The sequence below is a fragment of the Falco naumanni genome, chromosome 3, assembly GCF_017639655.2.
Source record: "Falco naumanni isolate bFalNau1 chromosome 3, bFalNau1.pat, whole genome shotgun sequence".
NCBI classification, from domain to species: domain Eukaryota; kingdom Metazoa; phylum Chordata; class Aves; order Falconiformes; family Falconidae; genus Falco; species Falco naumanni.
This window is the reverse complement of record NC_054056.1, coordinates 78,822,750-78,837,915: the sequence shown is the minus strand read 5'-3', so window position 1 is coordinate 78,837,915 and position 15,166 is coordinate 78,822,750. Positions and strand designations below refer to the sequence as shown.

Here is a 15,166-nt window from a genome sequence, read left to right as displayed (position 1 = left end):
CTCACCGGCACCGGCGACCGCAGCTCTCTCCGCGTCCCGCGCGCGTTCCCGCCTCCCCGGAAACCGGCGGCCGGCGCCCAGCAGCGCCCCCTGCTGCTCCGGAGGGCGGAGCGCCGCACACCTTTTACCCCGGAGCCGCCAGCAGCTCGCCTCCGTCCCGGGGCAGGGCAGGGCCGGGGTTGCGCTGCCGCAGCTTTAACCGGCGAAGGGGAGCGGGCAGGCGGCCTCCCCTCAACGGATGCCTTTGTGGGCCAGCCCCTGTGAAACACCGCTTGGCCGGCTGAGCGGCGGTGCGGAGGGACAACGCGCTGTAGCCCTCGGGCGCTTCTGTCGGGCCGCAACGCGACATGCTGTGACCGGGGTGCGCTGAGCAGCCCCAGGGCGACCCGCTGGCTCTGGCAGCGCCCGCCAGCGCACGCCGCCCGGCCGCGCTCCCTCTCGCACCGGCCGCGGCGCAGAGCCGAGCGCTCCCGCTGGGGGCGCGGCGCCGCCCGCCCCGGGCCTGCGCGGACCGTACCACCTCCCCGCAACCCCCCGCTCGCTTGGTTCCGCCGGCGCGGCGGTGAGGGGAGCCAGGGCCGGGGCCGGGCCCGGTGCGGGGGGCGATGGCGGCGGCGGCGGGGAGCGGCGCTTCCGGGAGCGGGATGGCGCAGAAGACGTGGGAGTTGGCCAACAACATGCAGGAGGCGCAGAGCATCGACGAGATCTACAAGTACGACCGCAAGCAGCAGCAGGAGATCCTGGCGGCCAAGCCCTGGACCAAAGAGTGAGCGAGAGCGGGGCCGGGCCGGGCGGCGGGGCGGGCGGGCTGGCGGCGGGGGCCTGAGGCGCGGCCCGGGCGATGGGGCCGGCCCTGACGGCTTCCGCGGCCTCTGCCTTGCAGCCACCATTACTTCAAGTACTGCAAGATCTCGGCGCTGGCGCTCCTGAAGATGGTGATGCACGCCAGGTCGGGGGGCAACCTGGAGGTGATGGGGCTGATGCTAGGCAAGGTGGACGGGGAGACCATGATCATCATGGACAGCTTCGCCCTGCCGGTGGAGGGCACCGAGACTCGCGTCAACGCTCAGGCGGCCGCCTACGAGTACATGGCTGCGTACATTGAAAACGCCAAGCAGGTGAGGAGAGGCGGCTGCGGGTGTTTCTCCCCCTCCGCGCTGTGGCGGCGGGTCCGGTGGGCTGATGGCGCCGGAACAGGCTGTGAGGTTTGCAGGCTTCCCCACCCCCAGTGAGAAAGCGGCTGCCCAGTTGCCCTGTTTCTTTTCAGAAATGGCTAAGAGAGGGCTGTGTCAGCAGCCGGGAACACGGGGCCCTCTCAACGTTTTCACGTGTATATTTCCGTGTCTTACAGCAGGTCATCACGTACTGGGTTCTCCTTTCCAAACGTCTTGCATTGCTTCAGGAAGCATTTTCTTGGCTGCATCTGGTGGCTTGTGGAGGGAAGGAGGAGAGAGCGTGTTTCTGAAAGAGCTGATACAATATGTGTTTCTAAGAACAGTATGCAAAATTAAATATAAAATATGTACGTGTCAGAGATACGATTTGTAGATCAGGAATATGATATTTATTCTTACATTCTTGCTTTCTGAAGTCTTACTGCATAGCCATAGTGCTGTTTTCCATAAAAATAAAGAAGATGCATTTGTGAAGAAAATGCCAATGAAGGAATAAGTAAATTTCAGTGCAACTTAATTATTCATGTTTATAACTCGGAAATTTATATGAGCTTACTCAAATGTCTGTTGCCTATCTTTGTCTCCCTGTATCCAGAGGTCCGTGTCATGTTCAGCTTGACTATGCAGTAAACTAATTCTCACATGCAGAAGGATAACAGAAATATAAATTTAACCTTTGGCTGATGTAGAAACCAGCATAGTGTATTAGAGCACCTACTGATGTGCTTCTTCCAATACAGGGCAATCCTGTACTACAAATAAGCACTGAAATGTTTAGCCGTCCAAGCTCAAGTAGTTTTGAGGCCCAGTTTGCCCTTTGCTTTTTCTTTAATCATCAAAGTATTTTAAACCAGCTAAAATCAGAAGCCCCTTGTTTATTCACTGGAGATAATGGAGCAGTATTCGGGTTATTTTGGAGACTTTTACTTGTATTCACAGCCTTCTATACAGTTTAAGATACTTAAATAGATACGAATTCGTCTGGATCATAACATCAGAAAAGAGTAAACATAATCCAGAAGTAGCTATATCCTGAAACTGGTTTTAACAATTCATCCCTGTTTATGAGGAAATCTAGAAATCATTTATTTAGTTCCTTTTATCTGAAAATTATTAATGTCATGATGCTAATACTGTTTTTGCAGAAGAGTAGGTAACTTGAAAGATGTTTTTACCTAAACATGTATTCATACTATCCAGTTCTTAGGTAAAAATAATGGTTTTGAAAATAGTAAGTATGTAGCATAAAATTAGTATTTTTCTCATATACATTTAGTTTGTTTTATGTTTAAAACAGTCCATGTTTATGTAGGAGTACTTCCTTGATAGGAAAAGTTTTTTCTAGTTGTTTATATTGTACAGTTTGTCTATAGTTGGTTTCACAATTTTGAAATTGAACTTGTGTGCAAATATAATTACACAGCTTTACTGGTGCTCTGGCAGAGTTTGCTTGCTGACCGTTCCACACTTGATTTTGGCAAACAGTTGATCCTGGAATAGCTCTATTTAATATTAGATTGCAAGTTGATATATTCCCCTGCATAAGTACTTTACAGACACCAACATTCTAGTTATTTGCTTCTCCATGGGCAGGATCTGGTGTTAATAAAGTTAAAATGTGTTATTCGGCTTTGAAAAATAACACGTTCTTTAGTGTTTTCTTGGTGTCTATATCTGTATTATGGGAGTTGTAAAGAAAATATAAATAGTATTCACCAATTCAAAAATAAAATAACTGTTCCATTCAGTAGGCAGTTTGGGTGTTCTGTCTCATCTCAATATTTTTCTGATTTAACCTCCCTGATGTATTTAGTGTTTGGCAAAACCGAGCAGGTGATGCATCCACACATACAAGTCACAGTTAAGAACTGGCATATAGGGTTGTACCAAAATTATTCAGCTCGGTATGGAGCAGCCAGTAAGCAATTCCTGAGAGAGAATTACAAAATTAGGTGTGATAGGTGTTTATTGTGTTTGGGTTTTTGTTTTGTTTGTTTTTCTTCCAGTACTTGTACAGATAGCCAGGGGTATTATTTGGAAACTCCTGTTTTGAGTTTTTCTGATCCTAAAAATCTCAAAAATTAATCTTCTGGCTTCCAGAGCATGCTCTGGCAATAATTTCTGTTACTTCTGGAGTTTGAAAACATGCCTCTGAAGTTATTTTTTTGAAACCTACCAATAATGTCTCTGTATGCCTCTGAGATGTGTTACTGTACTAAAAAATTAATATCTGTTCTCTACTGACATACAATACATTATCTGAGATTATATAAACTTTATATATACTCCTAAGAAATTTCTCATCCACACTGAGGAGTCCCAGCTTACTTACCATCTTGCCATGTGAAATCTCTTCTGTACTTCAGCTGTTGCTGAAGAAGGAGCTCCTGGCTCCTTGAAGGTCTTTGTTCTGTGGTAGTAGTTGTAACAGAGAATGCTAATCTTACAAGTTGTATGGTTTCTGGAAAATAATTCAGCAAAATAAGACATGGTTTTAGTATTTAGTTTAGTAAGTTAGCATCACAGGCTGTGTGTGCTCTTTCTGTCCTTATCCTGTTGTGCGATGCAGAAAGGCCCAATAGAGGGCAGCTGATATTTTTGGAATGGAGATTAACACTGGGTGTGTTTTTCTTCACTGCTGTTAGGTTGGTCGTCTAGAAAATGCAATCGGCTGGTATCACAGTCACCCTGGCTATGGCTGCTGGCTCTCTGGAATTGATGTCAGTACCCAGATGCTTAATCAGCAATTTCAAGAACCCTTTGTAGCAGTCGTTGTAAGTACTGGCTGATAGTTGATAAAAATGCATAGCAAACTATGCTGAGGGGAGAATAACTTGTACATTTCTGACTTAACATTCTAGTAGTGTGTATTTTGCATGGTGGAAGTGTTAGATCCAAATTTTGAATTGGTACTGCTCCTTTTGCTTTGCTGGCCATGTACTGATCAAACCAGTGGTATTCCTTACTGAGGCCGTTTTCACTGCATTGTTCCAGGTGTGGTATCTCTGTAGGAATCCATACATCACTCTTAACTTAAAGTTCTGCTTGGTACTTTCGCAAAAAAAAGTATTGAGCAACCCATATTCAATCTCCTGCAACAGAACAAAAATCTGTTTCTTTTGTTGTGTTTGTTGCTTCTGTCGAAATAGAACAAAATGTGTTCACAAAGTTCTGTTACTTTGCATCTAAAATGCCTTTTAAATTAAATTAGTAGCATAGTACAGGTAGAAGACATATCTCAAAAAAAAATCCAAAGAAACTCTTCAGGCCCTTGAAGGTCTTCCAGGCTTCAGATCACATTTGAAATCAAAACTAAACCTTATTTTAAATAATACTTGTATAACCATCACTAGTGAAGCAAATAAAGGGAAAAAGACTGAAATTAGTCAGGAGTATAACTCTGATGGAATTACACATGACCCTTAAGAAGTATTTCCACCATGCGTGTTTTCTTATGACATAGTTTCACAGATTCAGAACACTTTCCTTGGGACTGCTTCCCCCCTTCCCCACCCCACCCCCCTTCTTTTTTTAATTGCTTTTAAAATTAAACAGGGCATGAGTATATATGTTTGCAAGGAGTTTGCTTCATTAGTTTCCTGTATTTAGGAATATGCAGCAGATCCCATAATACTTTTTCTTACCTCTAGGGGTTATAAGATTAAAATGCAGATATTTATTATGGTTTATTGATTGTTCTTAAGTGCAATTTCTGTAAAGTATTTGGGAAATAAAAGAAAATGAGTTTGAAAACATGGTCCACAGAAGGCTATTAATATTCCCATCTTTTCAGAGAGTCTCATACCAACAGGCGCCAACTGAAAAAGTACTGTTTATAACAAAACTAATACAATATGCACTAATTATATTTCTGCAATAGAATTACTGTAAGGTTAATTTATGCCTGTAATAATTTATAAAATGCACATAACAAGCATTATTTGTATTTCTACAGATTGATCCAACAAGAACAATATCTGCAGGAAAAGTAAATCTTGGAGCATTTAGGACATATCCTAAGGTAAAATAGTTAAAATTATTAGTACGTGATCACTGAACTGTTTTTAAATCAGTAATAGATTGATTCTAACAATTACTGTAGTTTGATCATCTGACTGATCTGCTCTGTTCTACTGTATGTTATTGTTCATTCACAAAGAAAAGACTCTAAAAGAAAAAGATGTGCTGATATATTGGTTATTGCATGTCTTTGGATATTGATTACATTTACAAAGGTTGACTTCTAGTTTGTTTTTCATAGATTTTTGGCAGTATTAAATCAAGTAGACTGCCTAAATAGTGGAGCTGTTCTTATTATATAGCTCCATGTAACTATTTTTTAGTGGATATAGTGGTAGGTGGTATTCATCAAAATAGTCATGTTAATTCTTTAACATATTTTACACCTAAACCCAGATGTTAATAGCATGTTTAGTATGTTTTGATCTGCTTTCCATTTTAGGAAAGGAAGACTCAAAACTATCTACTTAAGTCTTTTTAATAAATACCACAAATCTTCACAAAATAATGTACAAAAAAAAGTTAATTATACAATATGGAAGGGTTAGGCTAAAACCTAGAGAATTACATAAATATTAGAGATCTAGATCTCCAAATGCAGTCTTTTATTTATACTTCTGGCAGAAATACAACAGTGCTATTTCATTTCAATCTAATAAAAGTTCAGGTATATCAAGTATCCAGTTATTATTGACTCATCAAGAAGTTCAGGCTGACATCTAGTAAAACTGTAATTAACAGTAATGTTTGTGAGAGGTTCCTAGCTGCATTCAAGTATTACTTTTCTGAACAAATATACAAGAGATCTTCTTAGAACAGTTTGTGATTCAGGAGAAAATTCAATAGGCAAAACCACTTCATAAATACTTCAAGAATTTTGAGCAGGGAGAAGAATCCTGCACCTGAAAACCAAACTGTATATACAAAATGCGTATTAGAAGCCTACTGTTAGGGAGTCCTTATGGTGGTCTGCAGGCAATTCTTGCCTAGTTAGTACCTGTGAGTGGCACCATCTTGGCCATATAAGTAACTGAGATGTTAGGTATCCCTAAGGCATATCTAAGGCATGGCTGTTTCTTCCCTCTTCTCATGCCTCCTATCCTCCCTCAAAAAAGGACTGAAATAACTTCTAAGAATAGGTAGAGAAATACTGTCTTAGAAGAAGTTTGCTCTTTCATTGATTTAAGAAATTACCTAATCATAGCTTGCCATCTTACTTGTTTGAAAAATCTCAACTGTGACTACTAGTTTACTTCCAACATGCTTTCTGATTGACCTGAAAATGTAATGACTACTGGTAAGGCAAAAGAAGATTCCAAATTTCAGGCTACTGGGGAAATTCCATTTTCCCTAGGAAGAATAAAGTAGAATTGCATAAACTAGAGTTTTTCTGAAGTGTTTTCAGAGGGTTTAAGCATTTTAAAAAGTCCCATAATTACTGTCCTTTTTGCCCTTTGTTTAATTTTTAGGGCTATAAACCTCCAGATGAAGGTCCCTCTGAATACCAGACTATTCCACTTAATAAAATAGAAGACTTTGGTGTGCACTGTAAACAGTAAGTAACATAACAACTACTAACTCTAGCACAAGTTCTCAATTTTTGTGTTTAGGTTAGTGATTCAGTACAGAAAAGTACATTTCTTTAAGTGTTTCAAGTCTAAAAGTTCTTTGTTGCTTTAGCACTGTTTTTTGAATAAGTGTTATTGTTGTTTATCAGGAGATCTTTTAAGGGAGAACTGCCACAAAGATGAAGATTAACTCTGTTAAAAGCTTTAGCAGTTCATTCCTGAACACCTTTTAAGTAGCGTTTTTTTCTTAGGGCAGGGAGGAAAGGGTCAGATATAGACTTAGCAGTGGGGCTAGGAAGACTGTAATCTTCCTAGTCAGCTCTTCGGAGTAGTGGCAAGTGCCATGCATCTTGTTATCCTACATCACTGGGCATGTTAAGATTTTTTCTGTCTTTTTGGTAGGATTGGAAAGAGGAACTGCTTCAAAGGTAACATCAGCAACAGGAAGAATCACTGCTTTTTCTGTCCTGCTAATTTACTTTCCATTAATTAAAAAGGTAGTATAGTTTTAACCATTCTTTCTTTAACTGTTCTATCCCAGCCACGTGTTCCTTGCTTCATACCTTCATTTACTTACTTGGCAAGGCATTTGTTTTGCTGGTCTGGTTCCATGATCTGGCCCAACTTGTGGAAGCACATACATTCTTGCTGGTTAAGCTAAGGTGGGGTGGAAAGTAGAGACAGATGTTGGAGACACAGGGTTTGCAAAGGAAAGATGGGACTGCTTCTTTCAATAACAGCCTGGTTTCAATTCTACCTTCAGGTGTTTGACAGGCCCTACAATTTAAGCAGCTGTGTACAGAGAACTTGGAAGATCTGATTGACACCCATGTGTCCTGTAGACTGTTGCGTAGTTTTTTCCACAGTTTTGTTGCATGGATATCTGTTCTTCAGTGCACTTTATAGTTGCCAGTGCATTTATAGTTGCGTGCAAAGTTTGACCCTGAAGAGATGAAGAAATTAAAACAGTTGGAATTAGTCTTCCTATTCAATTTGAGGAAAAATCCATAACAGTAGCTACACAGAAATCTTTGCAGAACTGTAATGTTCCCGTCATTTCAGAGGTCTGGCATTAGCCATAAATAAACCCATGCTTTTAAGGAAGATATGTTTCATCCTTTCTATTTTAGAGGTGTTTGGTTTGGGAGAGCTGCTTGGTGGTTTTTTTTGAAGTTGGAAGTGCTTAATAGTTATCATTCTAATCTCCATCTCAGGGAGCTGGCTTCTTGTACAAGCCATTTCTTTCCTTCCAGACCAAGAAAATATTTTCCAGTCTTTCCCAGAAGGAAAAAGCTGTTAGGCAAAGAGAAGAAAAAAAACCTGGAAATGCATCACATTACTGCATTACAGATAATACAAAATATTAGATTGGTGGTGTCCTCTCAGGAGTATGGGTAGTCTGACTAAGAATTAAAAGTTGAGAACTTGAATGATGATCATAGAACCCTGGGATCATTTAGGCTGGAAAAGATCTTTAAGATCATAGAGTCCAGCTGTTAACCTAGATACCAAGTCTATCATTAAACCCTGTCCTAAGCGCCACATCTATTAGTCTTTTAAATGCCTCCAGGGATGGTGACTCAACCACCTCCCTGGGCAGCCTGTTCCAGTGCTTGCCAACTATTTTGGTGAAAAATTTTTTCCTCATATTCAATCTAAACCTCCTCTGGCACAACTTGAGGCAGTTTTCTCTTGCCCTATCACTTCCTACCTGGAAGAAGAGACCCAACACCCACCTCACTGCAGCATCCTTTCAGGTAGCTGAAGAGAGCAGTAAGGTCTCCCTTGAGCCTTCTTTTCTCCAAGCTAAGCAATCCCAGTACCCTCAGCTGCACATCATAAGGCTTCTCTAGACCCTTAATGATCCTGTCTGTTTGGAATGCCAGTGACTTCATAGTAGCAGTCTGAATAATCCTAGTCAAACTTCTCTCTTTTAATTGGTGTTCAATGCCCAAATACAGCTGCTTCCATTTTATTTTTTTAAGCAAGTTTATTACACAGTTCCTCAAACAACTTGGATTTCACTTTGAATGTGCCACATGTGTATGAAGAACTGACCTGCTACCTCATTTTTCTTTATATATGTGAAATAAAGGTATTTGTTCTATCACAGAAATATTAGTGTTGTGTGTTGGTGAACTTCAAAGCATTGTTATCTCAGATGGAATTTCTTACAGAAATGCTAAGCAAAATAATTTTCCAGAGCAATCAAGAGATAATATGATTATTGATAGCCTGCTTGGGAATTTCCTGATCAACATTAAGTTTAATATAGCTCTTTAATGTTGCTGTAATTTACCGACACCAATGACTTTGCATAGCTCAGCTTTCAGTCTGCTTTATCATCTCTTGTGAATTCTTAGCACCACTAAAGCCTGGCTTTTAAAATGGGTGTGGTAGAGTGTAAGATGGTTTGCCTGTTTGTACCATTTACTTCTGTCAGACGTTCCTAATTGATTAGAGGTGATATATGCAGAACTGTAACCATCTGTAAGTGGCAATTATAGTATTAGAGATCTTAGAATCATTGCATTGCACAAGTTGTTAAGAGAATAATTTAAAAAAACTTGCAATCTCATTAAAGAGAACACAGCAATATGTGTGGGGATTATGTATACCTGTGTTAAAGCTATATATGAAACACTTTTGGAAAATCTTTTAGAGTTAGAATTGGAACTGAGGGTAACTTTTATTGTTCAGTGCTTCAAATTTTTGAAGATATTTGCCATTGATAGTGATTTTTTTTGAGATACGTGTGCTTTAGGTGTTAAAGGAAAATGACACATTTAGATGAAAGCTTATTTTGTTTGCGTGTTTGTTTTTAAAGGTATTATGCTTTAGAAGTCTCGTACTTTAAATCATCTTTGGATCGTAAATTGCTTGAGCTTCTATGGAACAAGTACTGGGTGAACACTCTCAGTTCTTCTAGTTTGCTTACTGTAAGTACCATGGTATGCTGTCATGTGCATATATGAATTCATTAGTGCTGAAAGCCAGACCCTCTACTGTAAAATGCTTAATGGGACACTGATATAGATAGATCCCACATTATGAATCTATTTGTCAGTTTAAAGAAAGGAAGGTTTTCTTAATCATAAATACTGGAATGTTCCTATATCTGCTCTTTAAAAGTAAAAGGTGAGAATAACTTAATTTTACTGCATTCTCTATATGCTTAGATTTTGTCTTAAACACCTTTTAACCTTGTATCTCTTTACAGCACTGTAATGAATAGTATGCCTTAAAATAGTGCTATTGAATAAGTAAACACTTTTTTAAAAAAAAATCAAACCCAAAAAAACCAGTTGAACTGTTACAGCAAGCTTGCAACATAAATACTGCAGGTAGACCTTCAATGTACAGCTCAACATCAAAAACTTCCTTCTGCAAAAGCCGATGGTATACCTTTTCTTGTCGTAGAACCAACTGAATTTCACTTATTCTTTTGTAACTTAGGTCATGGGTGGAAAGTAATAGAGAGTGCTCATTTCAGGCTTTAGGCATTAAGCATTTGTCAGCTTCTGTTGCCACTTCTGTATCACTTCAATTGCAGATACAGGTTAAAATGTGCAGTGCTACAGTCTTAAAAGCTGTTTTCAGATTTTGTTTATTTTGTGTGTAAATGCTGGAATTTATAGCTTAGAATTCAGTATGTTTATTGCCTTCTTTCTCCTAAGAATGCAGACTACACCACTGGCCAAGTCTTTGATTTGTCTGAAAAATTAGAACAGTCAGAAGCTCAGCTTGGAAGGGGCAGTTTCATGCTGGGTTTAGAGACTCATGATAAGAAATCAGAAGACAAACTTGCAAAAGCAACAAGAGACAGGTAAGATCATAGAATGGTTTGGGTTAGAAGGGACCTTAAAGGTCATCTAGTTTCAACCCCCCTGCCACAGTGAGGGACACCTTCCACTAGACCAGATTGCTCAAAGCCCCATCCAGCCTGGCCTTGAACACTTCCAGGTTTGGGGCATCCACAGCTTCTCTGGGCAACATGTTCCAGTGTCTCACCACCCTCACAATGAAGAATTTCTTCCTAATATCTAATCTAAACCTACTCTCTTTTAGTTTAATGCATCCATGTGTTCATCCCTGTAAAAAGTGATGTTTTGTTTTGAATTTATATCATGCCTTTAATTGTAACCTACCTTAATTATAGGTAGGAATGATCAGATTATAGATAGGAATAAGAAAATCTAGCCTTTACTACACCTAAAATGGCTTTTCAATCTTTGTTTCTGGAATAAATAGCTTATTAAACAAAAGATCCCTATTAAATTGCGTCAGTAGATGGCAAACCAAAAAAGATGTTTTCTGTCAAATGCAAAATGGTAGTATTGCTAGAAAATAGCACATTTTATGTGGTTAATGAGGTTTAAACTAACAGTAAATAATATTATTATATAGAATGTGATTTTAAGAGTTAGTGCTAACAGTCCAGTAAGTTTAGTTTACAGTTGTGTAATATTTCCATTCACTTTAAATATTTAAGAAGTCCCTTTTTTCCATATTTCTTAATTAATACATCCTTTTCCCACAAACAAAGAAGGGTGGCTTTTTGGGTTGGGTTGGGGTTGGGGTTTTGGGGGTTTTTTAGAAGTAGATTTACAGACATTCTGGCCTTTATATTTAGCTACCCTGCCTGATAGCAAATACTTGCTATTATCAGTTAATGAACTTACCACCACTGAGTGTACAGCATTATTTCAAAGCCATTGTAGTGTCTTCCCTCAGTGTCCTTATATGTTTATTGGTAATCAGCCCTTTTCTTTTGTGAACTTTGAAGTACAAAATTTGCTTCTCACTAATATCTTTCACCCAATAATCTTAAGAACAATATGTGTGCTTAGACTATCTAGTGTTACGGTTACTGTTTTTCCAAGTAAAATCTTTAACAAAGAGTAATAGTATCCAACAAGTCATACAGTATCTTGGGCTGTTCAAGAACATTGTATTTGGCAAATTTCAGACTTTGAAAACCAAGAAGTACTGTACTGTACATGCTAGTACAATCTGAGGTCCATCTGTGGAGAAGACAGGACTCACCTGCATGCATCTTAGGAGTGTTCTGAGTGAGATAGAATTCCATTTAATAAGGAACAATTCTGTAGAATCCCTTGGAACAGACAGAAAAAAATGGCATAAAATCTAGGATGTTCAGCTCCAGATCTGGTGGCTTCCTGGTCCTCTTGCTCATCATTTTATCCTGATACGTAGAACAGTTTCTTGTATTTTTTCTTCCCCACCCACCCACCTTGCCCCCATTAGCAATGTGTGCCATAGTACAAACTTTACTAAGGAGCTGATTTTTGAGATACCAGATTAGTGGCAAGTTTAATGTTAGCTAAAAAAATCAAGAGACAAAACGGAAGCCTTTTGTGAAGAGACTTGATTTATAAATAAATTATTTTATTTACATCTTGTTCAGTATGACTCGGGTGAACATGGACTTTGCTTTAATAAGGAGAGGAGTCATCCTTTGTTCCACAGTAAGCAGTGAGGGAATACCTGCAAATGTAATATGGTCGTTGCTAAATGGAATCAGCATTGCTGTTGTGCTAGTGTCTTCTGTGCATTTGTTTCCATGTTACGGAAAGTAAACAGCTTGTACAACTTTTCTAACAAACACGTTTGACTTAGGAGGAGGGTTGACTTTACAGAAGTTAATACTCATTTAGTTTATTTTAGCTGTAGAATACATTTGCAGTGGAAGGCTCTTGCTAACTCCCAACAGCTATGTTAAGTGATAACACCAAGTTCCTGTGGTGAAACAGTTACAATAGCAATGCTTTAAAGCCATGAGGAAGATGGAGTTGCTGACAAGTTTGCTTTGATTTTGATCCCTTGTTGGTGTACCATAATACTGATGGCATTTTATTTTCACATGACTCTCACATGTTTACAATTACTCTAAGAAATAACTCCTCCTCTGATCATCCTACCATATTATTTCTTGCAGCGATTTTTTGTTTCCTGTTTTTATTTAGTAATCATCGGTCGTTTATAAATTGTAAGACTGAAAGGGATTGTTGTCATCAATTCTGCTTTCCTGTGTAACAGGCTACTGTAGTTCCCAAAATGGATTGTAACACTTCTACAGATCCATGTTTTTCTTCAACTAATAATCTTTCCTAAGAAAAAAGACAGTAGAAGACTTGTGCAGACACCAGGACAATTGATGCAGTGGCACCTAAATTACTTTCAGGAAGTAAAATTGCAAAGTTTGCTAAAGGGCTATCAGGTGTACCTTTTATAGGAAGAACGCTGTAAAACTTTAACATCAAAGGTGCTTACGCTTGGCTGTATGATATCTTCATGTCTGTACATACACATCTCTTAAGAGCTGTTCTCTAAGAGTATGCGTGCATTGGCCAATCTGTGCTCCAAGCTGGCTTCCTTTGTGGAGGATTCCTTTATCTAGTAGTAATGTATGCCTATTCTCCATGCCTTCAGGGCTGATCCATCATTTGCATTTGTATATTTTGTTTTGAGACATTTTTATTTATTAGCTTGACCCTACATCCCCGAGCGAGCCATACTGGATGCAACTTGGATCAATAGGAATCCTTCCAGCTCTTTGGGGGTTTTGTACATGTTTCATATTTGGAGTAATAACTGATCAGCTCTATACACATATCCTTTAATGTTCTCTGTAAAGTTTCTCAGAGGAGCTATGGTTACTGTGCATTGCTGGCCTGGAGTTGGGCAAGGAGATAAAGTAGAGAACAGTGAGAGCCTTCAGGTATTGATAACAGCTGGTAGCTCCATTCCCCCAGGGATTGTTTTTTAATCATTTTTTTGGTTCAGATGGCTACAGAGCTCACTTGCTATTGTTAATGTAAGGTGTCCTAAACTGACAGACAAAGAAGTCTTCTGGAATTGGTCTTTGTGTGTATAGTGCTTGTCAGTTTGCTTTTTAAGTACCAAAAAGCTATTGGCAACAATGGCTAAATTGCTGTGTGTGACTTTTCCTTTCTGGACAGTTGTTAAGATTCATGGGGTTATGGGCACCCTGAACTTCCAAAACAGCTGAATATCTTCAGACAAAATGACAGTTTAGCCTAGTGTTTGGCCAATGTTGAATTTATGCTTGTTTTTCAGCTGCAAGACCACCATAGAAGCTATACATGGATTGATGTCTCAGGTTATTAAGGATAAACTTTTTAATCAAATTAATATAGCTTGAAGTGCATCACCAGCTGATACGCATCTCCAAAGCAGAAAAAGTCGTGGTTTCTTTTGCTTGGACTTGTTCAATTTGGGAAATGAAGCTGGAGTGGAAAATTACTCATTTAATTTGTAGTACTTTAATATTTCCCACCTGTCTGACCAGTTTTAAAGAACAAAATGTTCTGAAATGTAGTGCAACTTTTTGTTCTTTATCATAAAACACAACCAGTTTGGAGAATTGTTCCAAAAGCAAAAATAAATGTGACTTACTGGATTTTGCTCTTAGGTATTTATCTCTATTATCCAACTGCAATAAAACAATTTTGAAAATGCATGAGTGTTTGGGGGCTTGAATTTTTTTGGCAAACATTCATCTTCTCTTACTCTTTCTTACTGTTCCACAGAAAAGTTCTGTCCACTCCAGTAGATTAGATAGGTAACCTATGCAGTGTAAGAAGTTTTGTTTCTCAGGTTTTTTGTTTCTGTTTTATTTCAAGAATTTAAATCCCATTTGCTTATCATTTAACAAGTTATTAAATCTAATGGAGCCTTTCCTGGTTTAGTTTTACTGGTCCATCTAGAAGTGGTTTCTTCTTACAGTGATGATACGTTCATGCATGGTATAGCAGTATTTTGTTTGTTGCTTCATGCTCGTTACGGACATTTTGTATTTCTTAGTAGTCAAGTAATGATCATTCTGCAGCGAAACTAATAATAATGTTATATACAGGTGGGTTTTTTTCTCCTGCTCACCTTCTATTGCTTGTCATAGTCACTTGTTGCATGCGAAGGAACAAAATGAAAAATTGTCTCTGAAATATGCGTTAGGCTAATTTAGGGCCACAGATACTAAAATGCATTAATCATAATTGCTGGCTTACAACATCATGTTGCTGCAGGGCTGATCTAAGTTTGTTTTGGAGGCTTTCATACTGCATTTCAATAATTCAAGATGTTTGGATTTCTTTTAAGTTTTTATCCTTAATCCTGAGTTTCCTGGGGTTTTTGGAATGTTTACTTTTGGGATAATTTATGCTTTATACAGTATGCCATTACACTCTATACCTTAAGTAACTGATAGTCTTTTTAAACCTTAACTCTGCCTTGATGTGGGTTTTGTTTTTGTTTTGGTCTGGAAATTTTAATAGCTATTATTCATTTGGAGCATTTCATCCAAATGGATTCCAATGTATTTGAAGCTAAGATGCAAGTTATACAATGGGAAGTTATCGT

General features: G+C 39.1%; 2 protein-coding genes and 1 long non-coding RNA gene across 4 annotated transcripts in view; 1 reads left to right on the top strand and 2 right to left on the bottom strand.

Annotated features, from left to right (window-relative positions):
• CSPP1 (centrosome and spindle pole associated protein 1) overlaps nucleotides 1–117 on the bottom strand; it is a 63,806-nt gene extending 63,689 nt beyond the window's left edge. For both annotated transcript variants that reach the window (XM_040588177.1, XM_040588181.1), the window contains exon 1: nucleotides 6–117. The gene's annotated coding sequence lies outside the window, so the exon portion shown is untranslated. The remainder of the gene's footprint in view (nucleotides 1–5) is intronic.
• A 369-nt stretch (nucleotides 118–486) lies between these two features.
• Nucleotides 487–14,267, top strand: COPS5 (COP9 signalosome subunit 5). The gene is made up of 8 exons (XM_040588189.1): nucleotides 487–766; nucleotides 884–1,118; nucleotides 3,821–3,949; nucleotides 5,131–5,196; nucleotides 6,665–6,750; nucleotides 9,591–9,702; nucleotides 10,441–10,589; nucleotides 13,865–14,267. The coding sequence occupies exons 1-8, from the start codon at nucleotides 606–608 to the stop codon at nucleotides 13,947–13,949; spliced, it is 1,023 nt and encodes a 340-aa protein (XP_040444123.1). The 5' UTR covers nucleotides 487–605; the 3' UTR covers nucleotides 13,950–14,267.
• LOC121085480 lies at nucleotides 1,318–3,813 on the bottom strand. The gene is made up of 2 exons (XR_005827077.1): nucleotides 3,508–3,813; nucleotides 1,318–1,430 (listed from the first exon to the last, which is right to left on the bottom strand). It is a non-coding gene; the product is annotated as an uncharacterized LOC121085480 (long non-coding RNA).
• Nucleotides 14,268–15,166: the final 899 nt, after the last annotated feature.

What these genes read in the sequence shown, in the direction of transcription:
- COPS5 (XM_040588189.1), top strand. Translation starts at nt 606, where the DNA reads ATGGCGGCGGCGGCGGGGAGCGGCGCTTCCGGGAGCGGGATGGCGCAG. An exon ending in GTTCTTCTAGTTTGCTTACT is followed by an intron (nt 9,703 to 10,440) that starts GTAAGTACCATG and finishes CTTTCTCCTAAG; the next exon opens with AATGCAGACTACACCACTGG. An exon ending in GCAAAAGCAACAAGAGACAG is followed by an intron (nt 10,590 to 13,864) that starts GTAAGATCATAG and finishes CTTGTTTTTCAG; the next exon opens with CTGCAAGACCACCATAGAAG.